The 16,763-nt window shown below is 34.7% G+C and overlaps 2 protein-coding genes across 2 annotated transcripts; both read right to left on the reverse strand.

Moving 5' to 3' along the window:
* Window positions 1–860: 860 nt before the first annotated feature.
* LOAG_06722 (hypothetical protein) lies at window positions 861–2,293 on the reverse strand (the record flags this gene model as incomplete). Its single annotated transcript, XM_020447224.1, has 3 exons — window positions 861–1,618; window positions 1,876–2,038; window positions 2,222–2,293. 3 exons carry the CDS (start codon window positions 2,291–2,293, stop codon window positions 861–863), a joined length of 993 nt encoding a protein of 330 aa, XP_020302520.1.
* Window positions 2,294–4,229: 1,936 nt separating this feature from the next.
* Window positions 4,230–16,343, reverse strand: LOAG_06724 (hypothetical protein; the record flags this gene model as incomplete). Its single annotated transcript, XM_020447226.1, has 31 exons — window positions 4,230–4,607; window positions 5,061–5,226; window positions 5,673–6,023; window positions 6,337–6,469; window positions 6,536–6,605; window positions 6,807–6,957; window positions 7,108–7,210; window positions 7,536–7,725; window positions 8,053–8,304; window positions 8,559–8,765; window positions 9,139–9,302; window positions 9,343–9,436; window positions 9,585–9,726; window positions 9,762–9,812; window positions 10,136–10,297; window positions 10,553–10,760; window positions 10,921–10,969; window positions 11,310–11,375; window positions 11,461–11,634; window positions 11,830–12,039; window positions 12,218–12,316; window positions 12,398–12,521; window positions 12,935–13,024; window positions 13,103–13,255; window positions 13,367–13,552; window positions 13,727–13,873; window positions 13,974–14,119; window positions 14,284–14,458; window positions 15,135–15,220; window positions 15,721–15,889; window positions 16,255–16,343. 31 exons carry the CDS (start codon window positions 16,341–16,343, stop codon window positions 4,425–4,427), a joined length of 4,590 nt encoding a protein of 1,529 aa, XP_020302521.1. The 3' UTR covers window positions 4,230–4,424.
* Between the last annotated feature and the right edge of the window lie 420 nt (window positions 16,344–16,763).

Here is a 16,763-nt window from a genome sequence, read left to right on the forward strand (position 1 = left end):
TATATATAGTATATATATATATATATATATATATATATATATATATATATATATATATATATATATATATATATATATATATATATACAATATATATATATATAAAATATAAAGGAAGAAATGAAGAATAACAGAAAGGTCACAGCCAGATTTGTGAAAGAATGAATATAGAAAGCATAGAAGTTAATCTAATAGAAGGCTTTTTATAGAAAGCTTGCCTTTTCATTATTTATGAAAACAGATAAAGCAAATAGATTTTTTTTAGATATAAAAATTCAAAAATATACGTTTTCGGAGGTGGTGCAGTGCCTGCTGCGGTGTACGTAATGCTTGCAGCACTATACGTTGATTGCATGAATGATGAGATTGCAACTGATGACATATTTCCCACATAGCAGGAATTATAAACTCCTATACAACATAAATGTTACAGACTCTTAAAAAACAAGAGGCAGTCGAGAACAACGACATTGCAAATAATTAGTAGTGTAAGCTTGGATTTTACTCTTACTTAAAGTTTCGCGGATAACATGTAATTTTGTTACTCTGGCATATCTCGGAAATTAATCCGACGTAAAAGTAAAAGTTGGTAATCGTAGCTGCAGATAAGCTATAGAAGATCGGATCAGCATTTTAAAAAATTGGATGGTTCAAATAAATCCTGGCTAACCTTCTTTATTGCTTCTGAATCCATTTGGTTCCCCAAGTGATTCCGTCTCGCAACTTAATTAGTATTAGAGAATAACAATAATTGGTAATGTCAAGAATAAAATTCACTAGATTATTCACAAGTACAATAATATGCAAAGAAGATTTTTCTTTTTTTCCTTCCACCCTCCAAAGCAAGGCATAAAGATAACTTAAGGACCTGATTTGAGTAGTGATTGAGGTAAAAGGCTTTGCGAAAAAATAAGACAGAGAGATAAATGACCCAACAGAAAAACCAATCTGCAAATTTCCATAAAAACCCACCACTGTGACTCACGAAAATTATTTAACATAAGACGTCGGGGAGTGCCTCGACCGTACGCCTGACCAAGTGGAAGGAGTGGCAGTGTAGGTGCTGGTCTTGTATAAAATCGTGATGCTCCAGGACCAGAGTAGGATAGTGTTGATTGTCTCGGACTATCGTGCCACCCAGGTCGTCCGTAATTAGAACGTAATCCAGAAAACGATCCATCCATTGTTTTAAGTCTTAACCTGCGTGGAGCACTCTCACAGCAATGACCTTCGTGGAGCATTTCTTTCACTAACAGAGGATCTCGATTTCTGCAAAGGTTATCATCTGCTGCACGATCATAGTATGGACCGCGTGGTAGTATACCAGTGGTCACATTCGTTGTTGGAACCGAAAAGCTGTAAAGTGAGAGAGGTAAAGTTCGATTGGCAGCCAGCGAACCACTGATTAACTGTGGTGAAGACAGTACTGGTGGCTGAATAAATTTGGACGGCGTTTTCGGTACCGTTGTCGTCTGCTGTGCATATGGAGTAACACTCTTGAGCAAAAATGATTTCGGATTGTCACATGAAATCATCACCGACTGTGATGCAGATACTGGAATAACCTTCGCTAAATTTATGTGATTATCATTTAGCGATTCGCTTCTCCGTGGTGCACCTAAACAGCAATAATGATTCAAGATAACGCCAAATTTTGAAATAGACAAAAAGTTGGGGGATTCTAAAGAACCCAAAGATTTTTCTTCAAAGCCTCACTTCTTTTTAGACCTATATATCCATAGAAATTATGTCTGATATATTTAAGATACCTCCTTTAAACCGAATAACACATTTATGCAAACTGCTGACCTACCGTATTTTCCATCAAAGGTATCAGCAAGTACACCTATCTACTCATGAAATTAATAAATTCACAGAGAAGATAAAACTTGCGAGGTACAAATGTAGCAAATGTGTCCCCTTTTGTTAAATCCATCGGAGTAGTATTACAATTACAACCTTCATTCGAACTATCTTCCGGAATAGAATGAGGTTGTGATGATAACGACAGCGGCCTGGGTGGAATTTCTCCTTCATCCTATAAATCACAAAATCAAAAAACTTTTTAGTTTATTAACTGACGCTATTATTAGAAAAAAAAAAAACTCAATATCTCACTTCGCCTGATATCTTTTGTAAAGCATGACCATTGTATCAACGTTTCTGATTCACCTAGCAATGAATTTTGGGTCATACATGATCAAGAGAGATAAATGAATACCCCTGGTTTTACTGCATGACTCGATTGTTGCCTGAGGGGTATACAAAATGGGGTGTGCACCGTAGTATCCATGCGTTTATTATTTCTGCAAAGCGACAACACTAATCTGATATAACCAGTGAAATTTACATGAAAAGAAAGCTTGCAGTTAATCAGGAAATTGAAATTAGCTAAAAGAAAGTTATCAGAGTAGATACCTTCCGGATTGTGCTTCGGGATGCGTCAATCTATCCTTCGTTTCGTTATCCGTAATAACTGGAACGAAATTATTTTTAGAAGCAAATTTACACAAAAGGTTTAGTAATAGGAAACAGGAAAGGCTTACCAATATATTGTACACTGCTGTAACGATACCCTTGCACACCTTTAACAGTATTCTCTCCTATATTATACGAAATCTCACCCGTTACACAATTTTTCGAAGTTTTGATATGATGAAATGACTGTCCGCCAAACACAACCTGGAATTTATTTTATTTGTTCCAGCAATCTCGTATACTTTCTAAACTATTTAGTCTTTCCTTTCTAAAATTAAACTTCCTTTCAAAAAATATCCGGTTCGATTCGAACTAAAAGTAGGATATCTTCCTACTGATTTACTTTTCTCCCATCTTTCTCCCAAAAATCGCATATCACACGGCTCCAATGCAAATTTTAAGTTGTTGAATTTCTATCTCTTGTTTTACAAAATACTTCTTAAAGAGATAATTAAGTCAACCCGACAGATAATGTCCTAATCGATCTTCAACTGAAAATGGAACGGTATCTATGGAAGGAGCGAAAGAATGGCACTATTTAGAGTGGACGGATTTGAGATGAATTACTCCATGAAGGATCTGTGCTCTCCACTACTACCCTTGGGTAAGAATAAGAGTATGAATAAGAGTAGATCTCCAGAAGAACGGACATACATGATGTCACTCTTCTCTTATGCTACATTATCCCGAGACGAGAGGAATAGTAACTTAAAAGTGATACAAACCGATGTGTTCCGTTCGTCCTGATTGTCGTCAACGTCAACGGTACTATTGTTCACCAGGCTCTCTTCCTGACCAAACACTCTGCATGGCTCCGTTTTGGTACTATTCTGTCCGTTACCCGTGTGCAGTACACAGATAACTGTTTCTTATCACTTCCTTATCCCAAAGCAATTGTATAAGATCACCCTGCAAATCGCAGACACTATCTCACATCCAAGAGATATGCTGTCTCTGATCTCCGCTGGATTCTAATAAAACTTCGTCTTTAAAGGTGCTTTTTAAATTTGATAGTATGGATATTTGATATTCTTTCGCCCACTTTATTTGAATCACTAAAAGAATTTAACCGAATTACAACATTTAAAAGCTATTTTAGGTTGACTGAGTTGTTGCAATCTGCAATAAAATTTGTGGGCCAAATCGCTTTCCTTGGAAATCTGTAGATAATTGAAACTGCTTAAAGATTTTAACAAATGAAACCAGAAAGTGACGCGAGCGAGCTTGATTACCGTAGTCCAATTTTAATCCACTACTGAAATGTGTCTTTTTCCGAGTAAATAATTCTGTCTCCGCATTCACCTCTCCGTCTCCGTAAGTAAGTGATTCAGTATTCAACTTTTACTTCCAGTACATATCATCTAATAATTTCAGGATAGTAAAAACAGTAGAATAACATAGAAAATGCTCAATAAATCGGCAGAAAACTAGTAATTCGGATTGCGGTCATCCTGCTGAAGACTCACGTAACCTGAACGGGACAAACACAGCTCACTGGTAAGCCTAAAATTTGGAGATTTCGAAATCCATTGAATCGAAAAAGGCTTAAAGTCAGACGTTACGAAAATGTTAAATACTACCGCCTTCAGCTTCGGCACATCCCCGTCATTTCTCAACTTCTGGAATGATTGCGGTAATTTCAAATTTTATATTCTGTGTTGTTTTCAACCAGACTGTTCAAATGCACAAAATGAAGATTATGGTACATGCAAAGGAGGGCACTGATTAGAGGCCAAATGTCGACTTTTTTAGGGGGATGGAAGATATTGATCAGGTATTGGAAGGGAGTGACGGACGATGCAAAATGCTTCGGTACTTATTAATATGCAAAGAAATGTTTTCATGCTTATGGGAGTAGCATAAGATGCTCGACAGTACTGTATTATGAAGCATCGATGTACTATGACTCAGTTTACAACAGTAGTTCTCCTATTCACTATATTCAATCAGTCATCGAGTTCGAGATATGGAGGTGTATGTATGGCAGTTCGATTCGTGTCGCTGTTTGCTGATTCAGATAATTCTTCTGGACTAGGTGTGCGACACATATCCTCAAGATCCGTAATACACCACGCTGATGGCTGTATACTTCTTTCCCGTATCCCTCTTTCTGCTGTGCAGTTAGAAACCTAAAGTGAGTGATTTAACAAAAATTAGTTTCAAATTCAAATCTTCTCAGGAGATAATTATTTTCATAAAAATCAACAAAAGACGAACTAAATAAATGTTTGTGTGAAGTGCTAGGCAAAGCTGGCAATTAAGGCAAACGGGATATGAAAAGAAAAGTGTGTCGATCAGTGGAAGTCATACTATCTGAGTGATGTTGAATGGAACGGGTTTTCTTGCATTTTCAGCATCTCCCGGAAAATTTATGATCAGCTGATGCTATGCTACTGCTGGAAGCTGGAATATATTGAGAGACAAGGCAATTCTCCCCAAAAAATTACTAGACTACCAGCAGTTGATTTAGTCTGAGCGTAGCTATTGTTAACTTATGATAAAGGAACTCAATTCTTGTTTTGAAAACTCAAGAAATTCATTTCATCGCCTTAAAATTGTTATTTGAAAAGAACATACTATACCTCCTCCAAATTCCTAAATGCTGTACCATCAAGTTGTGTTGCAAGGACGCTAGACGAAGCGGGTGGTTGAATTGAATCGTCTGGAGCGTACAGTACTTTAGGCATCTCAATTGTATCTGTTATCGATGTATAAATTTCATTCCGAAAAATAAATGATCTTCTGAAACTAAAAAATAAACTTCTAATTTATGCTCGCTTCTCATTACCAACATTTCAATGGACATATTTATTTCCCAAAAAAAAAAAACTCCCTAGAAAGCAAAAGTATTCGTATGATCATAAACAGTCTTTTTCTCATTACATGCTCTCAACTTCACTGAAACTAACTGTTAGAATTTAAGGATCCCTAACTTGGACAAATTTCCACGCAGATCGCAATACTAGACTTTGATCGGACAGGATGCGACGTGTTCTGAATTTCACGGAATAGTGCATAATCTTTACATGTCTAAAGTGACAGGAGCAACTTGGCGGTCTCTGATGTGTGCTTTCTGCACTTTTGTGACCGTTAAAGATACCATTTCCAAAAAAACTTTAGAAAATTTGAAAACTGCATACTTCCCGTAACTTAACATTTTTTAATTAGTCCTGAAATGTACAATTTTAGCTTACCTCTTCGTAATTTGGCAGATGTTACGTGTTTCCAGAAGCTTATCCGTACAGTGCAGTTTTCTGATTTCATTATCACTATTACTAATGTTTGCATACTTCCCGATTGATTCTCTTTTTCCTGTTGAAGGTTTCTTCCCCATAACACTTAGATCCTTCTTTCTGACTATTTCTGTGCTACTTTCTAAATTCTTGGAATTTCTTTGCTTGTCAATTGAGCTTCGTAATAATTTGAGCATCGCTTGGTGATTCGTCTCAATAACACAAAGTTTCGATTCTATTTCTCGCAGAAATGATTTCATATTACAATCTTCATTTACCATGTCATTTAGCTGGACTTGCAAGTTATCAGTTCTGAAATGTATCATTTTCACGAAGTCTTTATTATCATTTTTTTCGAAATTTAAGAATTTTTGCGTTTCCCTGATGCGTGATTCGTCCACAGAAGCTTTAATTCATTATTGTCGTGCTAGCAAGATATTAATACAGAGACTATGTGACAAATGGTAAGAAGCTCATGATGGAGGCATCAAACAAATCTGTTTAATTCATTTTTGCTTTAACCTCATTTAATAAATAAATAAAGCCAAAACTTTAAAAAAAAAAATAAAGCCAAACTTTTCTTTTTTAACCTCATTTAATTGTTCAGGAAGAAATAATTATTTACCTTTCTACAGCTGTTTTTAAATGACAGTCGACCTGCAATGGCTGCGAGAGACTCTTCTTCCTCGACAAATCATCCATACAATCTTCCTCAAAATCATGCAACAAACGTAATTCGTCATCGCTTAAACTTAGCTCTAAAAAAAGGGTCATATTAAAAGAGGTTTGGAATTTTGAAAATTGAAAAAATGTCTCTGACTTACTCATTGAAAAATCGAAGAACCCTCTACGTTTGCTAGTCCACTGCCTTCTCCGTCCACTTCTTTGATGTAACTAGAAATACAATTTGTTGAAATCAAGGGGAAATATTACAAAAAAAGTAAGGGAAACAAATATTTAAATGTTATCAATTTTGATTTTGAAAGGTGGCTTTTTTCTTTTTCCAGATGCAGTGAAATCATGAAGATCAACAGCAAAGTTCTCATGAATATTCTATGGTTTATATGAGAATTTTCAGACCAATATTTCTCTAACCTTCCAGAAATATTTAAGCAGAATCATTAGGTGTGATATTGGTGTAAAAGGAGGAGGAAAAAACGGTGTATTTTCGTATTCCATAACTTGTTCGTAACGCTGGAAGAGCCAGACTTGCTGTGCAATTGCATTTGTTTCATTGAAAATATTACTGAAGCAACGAATTAATTCACAATTAGCAAATTTATTAAAAAAGGACTTTAAACTGAGGTTAAATTTTAATATAACTGTTTTGGATTCCTTTTCTTGAATCTTTGAGCTAAGTACATTAAAAGAAATTCCTATAGCTATAAATACATACTTGAAAATAGCAATTAACATATTGATCAGAAGAATGTTTGCTACTAAAAGAAAGATAGTCATCAGAATTGGCGGTATCCAACCACCAGGAACGCAATTAATGCCTGAAAAAAAAAAAAAAAAAAAACTGAAAAAAACTGATAAAATGCCTCCAAGAAAACTCGAGAAAAACTGACAATTTAAACAAATATATTTAGATAGAAATGTTATCATACATATCATCTGTTACCCCCGAGATCTTTTTGTCTTCTTTTTGAGGGTGCACTAATTCTTCAACAAATATGCAGTTTTGAGAAACTGTGAAATCAATTAGTGCAGCTGTATTTTAGCACTGAAAATAAAGGAGTTTGCAAAGCCCCTCCTACCTCAGTAGATAGAAGCCGGTAACTTCTATCTACTGGCAATGGCAATGCTATGCAAAAAACTTACCTTCGTCTCCACAGGTGTCAATTTCTCCTGCATATACTTCACCGTATAGCATGAAATACGGTTTATAAAAAATATTCCTTATCAAAAGCCATTGCCATTTTTCATGAGGATAAGTAATTGCTTGCCGTGATATTCCGAAAGACATTAGTGTCACCAATAACAGAGCCAGAATATACATCATATTTACAATCTAAAACAAACAACTCATATTGAAAACAAAAGTACAAAAATGTGGTATATTCGAATTTCGAAAATGAGCTGGAAAAGTGCGTAAACTGCAACGAATCATATAAATTATTGAGGAATGGAAAAATGAGTAGATCTGCTGCGCAAGTTAGTCATAAAATTACATTGACGATACTCAAAAGAGACATAAATAAATTCTGCTTGAATCTCTTTGCGGCTTGCACAAATGCTATCTTTATGAAAACAATAACATATTTATTTATTAACCATCTATTAGTTGTTAAGACGCGTTTTCTCAGCTGTTTTAGAATTATCGTCAAGCAAAGCCTACCATCTTTCCTGTCATTTGTATGTATGGTCCTAGTCTTGGGTGAACACCCATAAAATCCAGAAGTTTGATGTACCAAAACACAATATTACATGATAAAATAACTCGTCCGTATGAATGACGTGTCAGTTGGTTATACCGAAATGCGAAACCAATGAAGAATGTTATAATGGCCAAGCAAGTCAAATAGTTCCAACAGCGATCAAAATAGACACGTATTTTCTCAAAAAGAGTACTTGCTTCCTGTACCAACAACTAAAATAAAAAAGAAAGTTAAAAGGAAGAAAAAGCATTTCTGACAATACTAAAAAGTTAAGAAAAAGAAAGTTAAAAGGAAGAAAAAGCATTTCTGACAATACTAAAAAGTTAAGAAAGAAAGGAGTCGTACACAATAATATTGGCTATAAGCTGCACCTTTTGTTAAGAATTATCAGAATTTTCTCAATGGTACAAATCAAAAACAAATTTAAGTAACAAACCAAGCAGAAAATATGTATATGAGTACTTACTTTTCGAAAATGCTCCATAACAAAACCGACAACATATGCAAGAAGAAACCATTCCACTTGAGTTGGTTTTACTGGAAATTCAATCAGTATTACGTACGTGTAAACGATCAGAAATACGAAATAACTTGCAAGCCATATCCAGAAAGTAGTGATCGGCGCAGAGTAGAAGATATTAAATTTAGTCGTCCACGATGTTTTTCGTGCCATCTATAAGAAAAATTGTCGACTTTCATAGATGCATAGAAATATTCCCTACATTAACAAAGAACACTAAAAAAAGAATGTCTAGTTTGATGTCAAGGTCACTATATAGTAAGTTGTCAAAGCTGAAGTTAGTATTTGAACCAATCAATTAACAGGGTAATTTTCTTTCCTTGTCTTCTTGGTTATCTATAAACATAATTTTCTTTCTTAATTTCAAAGCTCTCTTAAAAACTTCTAAAAAAAAACAAATCTTGCTTATAGATAACATATTGTTCATAGATAAACCATTAGCAGTAATGCAACATCTTTTGGTCTGGAAACATAAATTAGAAACACCCGTGACTTTGCAATTTTCTAAAACTAAGTGAAAAGGTACCTCTTCCACCTCTTGCAAACTTGTGCCGACTGATTTTCGCGAGTCTCCAACTCCTGATTTGACCCGTAAAGTTTCCTCGATCAAATTGGCCGTCTCGAAAAATCTGTCATACGTTGAGAGAGTGACGTTGTCTTGTATTTGGTTTTCCGTCTTATTTTCAAGTGCTAAAACAATTGCAAGTTAAATTTTTTTGAAAAAAAAAACATGCAGCATAAGTAAATTGGGGAATACGCCATACTTCTGATGCATGAAACGATGAGGAAGCACTGTTATGACTACGATCGTCATTTTCTTTTTCCTGTAAAATGATTAGTTAACAAATGATCTATCAGAAGTCTTGATAATCAGATGTCACTAAAAATAATTGATAATCAGATGTCACTAAAAAAAGTTGACCATCGAAGCACAAACGTAAGAGACCTAATAGTCGAATGAGAAAATCTTACATTATTGAACTCATTCCCTTCGATCACAAATGAATGACGTGTGAAAGAATTCATACGATGATTGGAAATTCGTGCTTTCACATCCAGCAGCAAAATGCTGGGAGGAAAAGCCAGTGCTAAAATTACTTTTAAGTTTGAATAGCTGGAAGAAATAGCTGATAATTTCTAAAAAAGTACCTTTTGATGCCGAGACCACCGTGCCATAAGTCTGCCAGTAAAATTTGACAGCTAAAATAAATTTTTTGTTGAACGAACAAGCTTTGAAAGAATCTCAACTTCAAGAATTGAATTTTTTTAAGATATTGTAAAATATGGCCCAGACAATAACAGCATATCAAATTTTTGCAACATTAGTGATATGTCTTATTTGTAGAACAGTAAATAGTATGACATATTTACCAATGATCTTCCTAGTTCATTTTCCTAATTGCTTGTATCTGAGAAAGTGTCTGCCAATAATGGGGATGAAAGTTGGAAGAAACATTTAATTGCAGAAATCAAAAGCAGCAGTGTTTGGTTAATCAGTCATTTCAAGACAAACAAATAATCACCACGGATGAGCCAAAAACCTTCGATGATTCGCAATAACAGCTAAGGAGAGACAAGTATGATGTCCCCAATTAGGTAATTCGGCTGTTAGCAATCGAAGAGTTCCCGCATCATTTTGCAGGTAGCAATGATTGAGCAAACTTAAACTTTCCCTTTTGAACTCCCTGGAAAATAAGAATTAGAAACCGCAAGATTTGTACTACAGGTTTTTTCAATGAAAGTGTGCAATTCACCTGCAAGCTAATATTAACTCAGCTCGAATACTGTGACTGTCAAATTATCAAATTAAATATTCCAAGAAAAGTTCGACAGAATTAAAACTGTCCAGGCAGCATAACTCATGATGCTTTGACGAGATATTTTCCTGAACAGATAATTCTTAATTTAGTTCTAAAAAAGTTGGAAACGGAAGGACATACTCTGCAAATTCCCGAAGTTCGTTGGATACTTCAACTTCGATGTACTCATCCGCAGCCTCTTTACTCATACTTTTGTAAAGCCTTATCGCAGCTAATGCTTTGGCCATTGCCTCCTCGCCATAGGACCACATGCAACGTGCCATTTCCTGTCGCCGTGATAGGACTGCCCATAACATTAAATCGTTGAACGGGAATTGAAAGTCGTCACCTGCCAATAAGAGGATGATTAACCCTTTATTTCCCGAAAAAGATTAGCACATTTTAAGTAGTACTCTTTTGAACAGTTAAAGCTTATTTTGATCTATCTTGATGAAATGAGCTATTTTTTCAACAATTCCGTTTCTATAATAAACAATAAGAACTGAGACCTTCTTTGCTTTCCCTGCGCATCCGTTTCCTCGTATTGCTCATGGCTTCCTGAACAAGCAGTGGTAATTTAAAGTATATTTTAGAAAATTTCCCCGTATTAGAACAGTTACAATTATAAAAGCCTTTTGAGCAAGCATCAATTCAGATAATGGTCAAATAAGCATCTATGCCCCTAAGATAGTTTCCCAGACTCAGAAAACCATTCGTCTCCATTTGCAGACTAAGATACACTGTCAAGTTATGTCTCCATGGAAGTTGCACTGATTCTCGATTCTGCAATCTCTTCGCTATTTTAAGGTTCCAAGGTGAGAATGGAAGTCTAAGTCTCATTAAACGAAAATTGATGAGATATTCATGTGAAACAAAAATGAAAAAAATAAAACATTACTTCAGCCATTTTCCTTGTTTTTGAATATGTTGCACAAAGGCTCCGGAAACTTGGAATTCTGGAGATCTTAAAAAATGTAAGTTCGGTTTTCGGTCGAAAAAAAATATTAGTTCTCATATATGACTTTGTTTTCGACAAAACTACCACTTACCAGTGCCTTCTTTCTGCATTTTTCGTATTTATTTTTGAATTTCCTTGATGTATACGAACATTTGTAAGCATTTCCCATTAATCGTTCGATAATTACTCCAATTTTTGGTAGTGTAATTCGACCATCAATAATTGACACGCTGTCGTTGATTAGAGGCAGAATTGAATCTTGTTCCTGAGCATAAATCAATGACCCTTAATATGACAAAAATCTTCTTTAATATTACTTTTAAAGTTAAATATTAGTTAACTTGTATTAAAAATAACAATCAGCTAAACAAATAAATTTAAACCATTATTTGAAGTTATATTTGCAAACTGTTCAAATTGGTATGAAAGAGAAAGAATAGAACAAGCAGAAGCTAATAACCATATTGTAAAGCTGTTCCAGTCGATTGATTGTCAGAAATTTCTTCATTGAAACTCCATTTTCTAACAGAAGTTTAACGAAATCAACTCGATCCAATGCCAACGCTTCCATCATTGCATTATATAATAAATGCGGGTTCCAGTTTTGGTTGGCCACGAAAATATCTGAGCGTGCGATATCCACCCGATTCCACACAAGGGTCAATGCAAGCTGAAAATTAGCTGTTTTAAAAGATATTTTAATTAAGTTGTTTTAACATTTTTCACTTGAAAAAATTTTTGAAATAATCATCCATTTCAGTTCATGCCTGAATGTTAAAAGTCAGTTGCAACAGCTGAGTTCTATGCATTCCAGTTATAATATAGGTTAATTGCAGTAGCCAGTGTACCTGATCAGCTGCTGACAGATTTTGTCCTTTCAATATGGCACTTAGAATAGCATGATCAACATCTTGCTTCTTGTTTCCACTCAAACGAAAGACTGTCAACTATAAAGACAGAAAAAAAATTCTGGAAGTAAATAAAATGAGCCATCAAAAAATGAATCATTTCCGATACAAATAACGTACCAAATCACGATGTTTGGCGCAACACAATATTTCTTCAAGAATTTGTTCCGCTGGTGTTGTACTGTAACGAAATACCGAAGCAATAAGAGTGAGCAATTGAGCACGAATTTCTCGCGGCAAATTACTGAAAATTTATTTGTCCTGTATTGCTAAAGATTTCGTCGAAAGAACAGTACTTCAATTTTGGTTTTTCTTTTTTTTTAAATTATCTTGAGAATACTCAGCAAGATCAAAATAAATAAAGATAGGTTTAGCGCAAGGCCAAATAGCCTTTAGAATTCATTTCCTGCAAAATCATTCTCACTGACCACAACTTATTGTTTTCTTCTACCAATCGTTTAGTTTTATTTTGTCATAAGAGAATGAATAAACATGTGCCAGATTTTCAAAAGATTATGAATGATACGTATTGATTCAATTGAACTTACCATTGGGTCATAATAAAAGTCCGAAAAATGTTACTCGCTGAGAAATGAAAAGTATATTTTGCCATGAGTCACTAATACTAAGCCAAATAACAAGTTATCGAAAACTAACCCATTCTCCTGAACATGTCGATGTGCAAATGCAATGAGGTCTGAAGCTCTTCCGCTACCGTCACAAACGATTACCGGAACGGGGGGCTGACTGAAATCTTGAAAGTTAAACGAATCATGCAACAGCCATCGAAACATTATATAAATACGCTTTTTAGAAACAGCATACTTGGCTAAATATTGAAGTATTGCCCGGATAGTGCAAGTACCACCTTCCAGCACTGCGCAAACGACAGGTACATGTCGTGTCCCCAAACCAATCGTTTGTTTCCGAGCTATGAATTCTTCAAAGCGTTTCCGTAGGATGATATCAGCGCCATATCTGTGCTCAGTATTTGTTAATGAGTGAATTTGTTATATTTCATTTGCGTTGATGCAGAAAATGCAGTAAATCGACATAAACAATAAACACCTAATAGTTCATAAACACTACCTTCCGTTTGTACCATTATCTACAAGTAGGAAATATGAATGACGATCGTTCAATGTCGCATATTTGCTTTTGGAAGCAAAAGAGTGCGGATCGTAGGATACAACGATATCTTTGCCAATTAATTTTTCATGTCGTTTCAATAAACCCCACGGAGCAATCCCTATTGTAACTACTTTTGATCGCATTCTGAAATTTTGATAACAACTCTAAAACAGAATTGACAGAAGGTCATAAAGAAATAAATTGAGAGAGGTAATTAAACGGTATCATTTGATTAATTACAGAATTCGTCTTAATTTAATTTTGCCTCTCTTCAGACAACAGAAAATTATACAAATTTAAGGCGATAAAGAAAAATACCTCGCTGAAATGCCAGCTTCATCGAGAGCAGTAGCGACATGCCGTACCACTCCGGCATCTATTCCGGCAGTTATAATCCATGCTCCTGTTGTTTGTGCTGCTTTTAGCATACCTTTGCGAAATACCTGACCAAGTTTCTCTTGCACCCTTTGAAATTAATAACTTTTACGTCCTTCGCAATAAAGATTAGGAGATTAAGAATTTTATTCAAGTAAATTCGGAAAAAAAAATCAGAATGAAAGAATACTCGAAATTAGTGATGCCACCATGAACTGTAATAACAAGACGAGGCGGCTCCAGTCCCCAAATTTTCTCCATCAGATACATTATATCAGATGGGTCTGAATCGTAGCCCAAACGAACATAATGTGCTTTATGAGCATGAGCACCACCCTAAATATATTTGAGAAATTTGGAGAAGATAACATGCTAAATAAGGATAATGAAATCATAACAATATAGAAAAAGACCTGATCAGACCAACAGTTAGGAAAAAGTGATGTCTATATTCAAGTCTGAAAGGATTTTAAAGTGCTTTTATCTATCCAAAAGAATACCGAAAATTCCAAAGTTCCAAAGGCATCCGTATGAGAGGTTTTTGTATGCTCGGCAATACTCCAACGTACTGATTGATTTGACGATCGTACCGCTACTTCATCGTCTATCATTGTTGCTCTAAATTGTGATATTACTGCCAGACTATGCGCATTTAGAGACAATCCACAACCGCATCTGAAATATCATTTTTTATTTCTAAATAATTTGTTTGATCACTAAAAAATGAAATGAATTGGCAATTTTAGAGTGCTAATAAGAGGTGTCACAAGCCTAAAATGATTAGGTTGATAATGTTATATCGTAAGAGAAGTAAGCAATTGTCGCTTACTGTTTTTCATCCTTTAAATTTTGTTGTGACGAACAGTTTGGTATTTCATTGATCCCTTTATTTCAATAGCAGTAATTTTTGTACACCTTCGTTAATTTGCATTAATCGAATATGATGATTCTACTAATTACTGTGTCTTCTGGTCTACCAAAATGTCAATATATTTTCACCTTGTGTATTAATTATGTTTCAGGAGCCCAGTTTTTCAAATTCATGCTTGTCTATCGGTCATTATTTTAATAAATGACATGTGTTAATGGGAGGAAATTTTGAGTAGTTAATAAATGAGTTAAATAACAAATCACCAATCCCTATTACTAATTAGTCCTAGAAATTATCTTAAAACTTCAACTGAGCAATCCGAATTAATGGAAGTCTTAGAAACTTTCCTCATTCTTAATCGATTGACATTGTGCCTCTTACATTCTTTTAAATTGCTATCCTTTGTAACAATAAACTGTGTTACAATTTTCATACTGTAAAAATTGGTACAGTAGTGAAATGTTTCAAACAGTTACATACTTGTTCGTCCCAAAAGTTGGAATATATTTGATGCATTCCCGCTTGAGAAAGACTTGTTCGATCCATGGTCCTTTCAATTTTTCCGTCTGAAAAAATATTTATTTGACAACTTCGTCATCAACATTTGTTTTTCATTGAGAAGTGGTGTAACTGTTATTGAGTCATTACTTTAGAAGTATAGTAATAAATTCGACATCGGCTAGTCGATCTTTTACATAAATAATAATTCAATTCTTCAGCCAAATTCAGTTGAGAGTGCGGCATCCCGAATTAGGATGAAAAGTGGTGGTTTGAACTTTTATAGCTCGATAATTTAAAATCAATCATGAAGATGCGAAGATAACTTAGAAAGCTAATCTTGACTGATCTTGTCACCTAGGATGACTTATAAAGCTTTTACTTGATCTGCTACTAACTTGTGGATTACCTTTTATATTTTGTTCTGATCACTCAAAAATCCCAAGTATTTAGAACATTTCTTCACATATCTCAATTCTTGAAATTGGCAGCAAGTTTTCCGAGAAAGTGAATTGAGGAAAAAACTTTCGAAATTATTTTAAATCTTCACTATACCAAATAAACTTACTAATGCGTGTACGAAAAGTTCAGGTCGATCGAATAGCTTGGAGGATCGCTTTTGTTTGACGTTTTCCATGGCATGATAATTGTTTGGAACATTAGCTAACGAATAAAATTGCTGTCCGTTTAAGGAATTACGGGGTGCTGCGCAGCAAAACGAATTTGTCGAACTAGTCCTGCAAATCCATCCAGAAATTTTCATTTCGAAATTTGGATTATCGTGATGAGCTAACATCATCTTAATAAGTCCTAAGTTTGACGGAAAAGAGAGTTTTCTCGTCCAATCCCAACATTCATTTGTTTCTAGACGTGAATTTATTGTATAAAGGTGAAAAGTGCCACGTATAACTAAAATAAGCCTATAGAGATAAAGTTTTAAGTAAGATGAATAGCTTGCTAATATCAGTAGTCAACGTGAAACTCACTTAATGCATGTAAATTACGCTTTGAAATTTCTAAAAGTTGCATTATTTCATTTGAATACAGTCACATAACTATTGTACATAGAAATACTTTTTGTCTAATTAGAGTGACAACAAACCTTTCAAAATCATTGCCGCTGAAGTCATCGTTTGAGCCGTCAGGTAGTAAAATGAATTCAGCGTTCGATATCGAAGCATAGCCTTGCATTTGTCTTGAAAAGTACTCCTTAAAAGCTTCTTTTCACAAAAACAAAAAAAAAAGGGAGGATGAAAGAAAAAGGGAAGAGTAAGGTATGCCTGCAAAAAGGGAAGAGTAAGGTATGCCTGCACTCTTGTTTTATCAAAGCGAGAAGAAAGGGTGGAAAATTTTCCCTTCGATAAAACATTTATAGTTGATAATAAAAACGCACTTAATTTTTCTCCTCCATACACTAATTAGTCATTATGTAAACGCTCATTTAGAGTACAATAAAGTTATCAAAAGATAGATACCACAAACATCTGATAGCAACAACATGATGCTGCCCATTCTGTTATCAACATTCTCGAGAAAAACCTGTTTCCAACATTTTCATCGATTCTACCCTATCATTGCTATCTCTTTTCCTTCTCAACACTTTATTTTACG

The sequence above is a fragment of the Loa loa genome (genome assembly GCF_000183805.2).
Source record: "Loa loa unplaced genomic scaffold supercont3.20, whole genome shotgun sequence".
In the NCBI taxonomy this organism is placed as follows: domain Eukaryota; kingdom Metazoa; phylum Nematoda; class Chromadorea; order Rhabditida; family Onchocercidae; genus Loa; species Loa loa.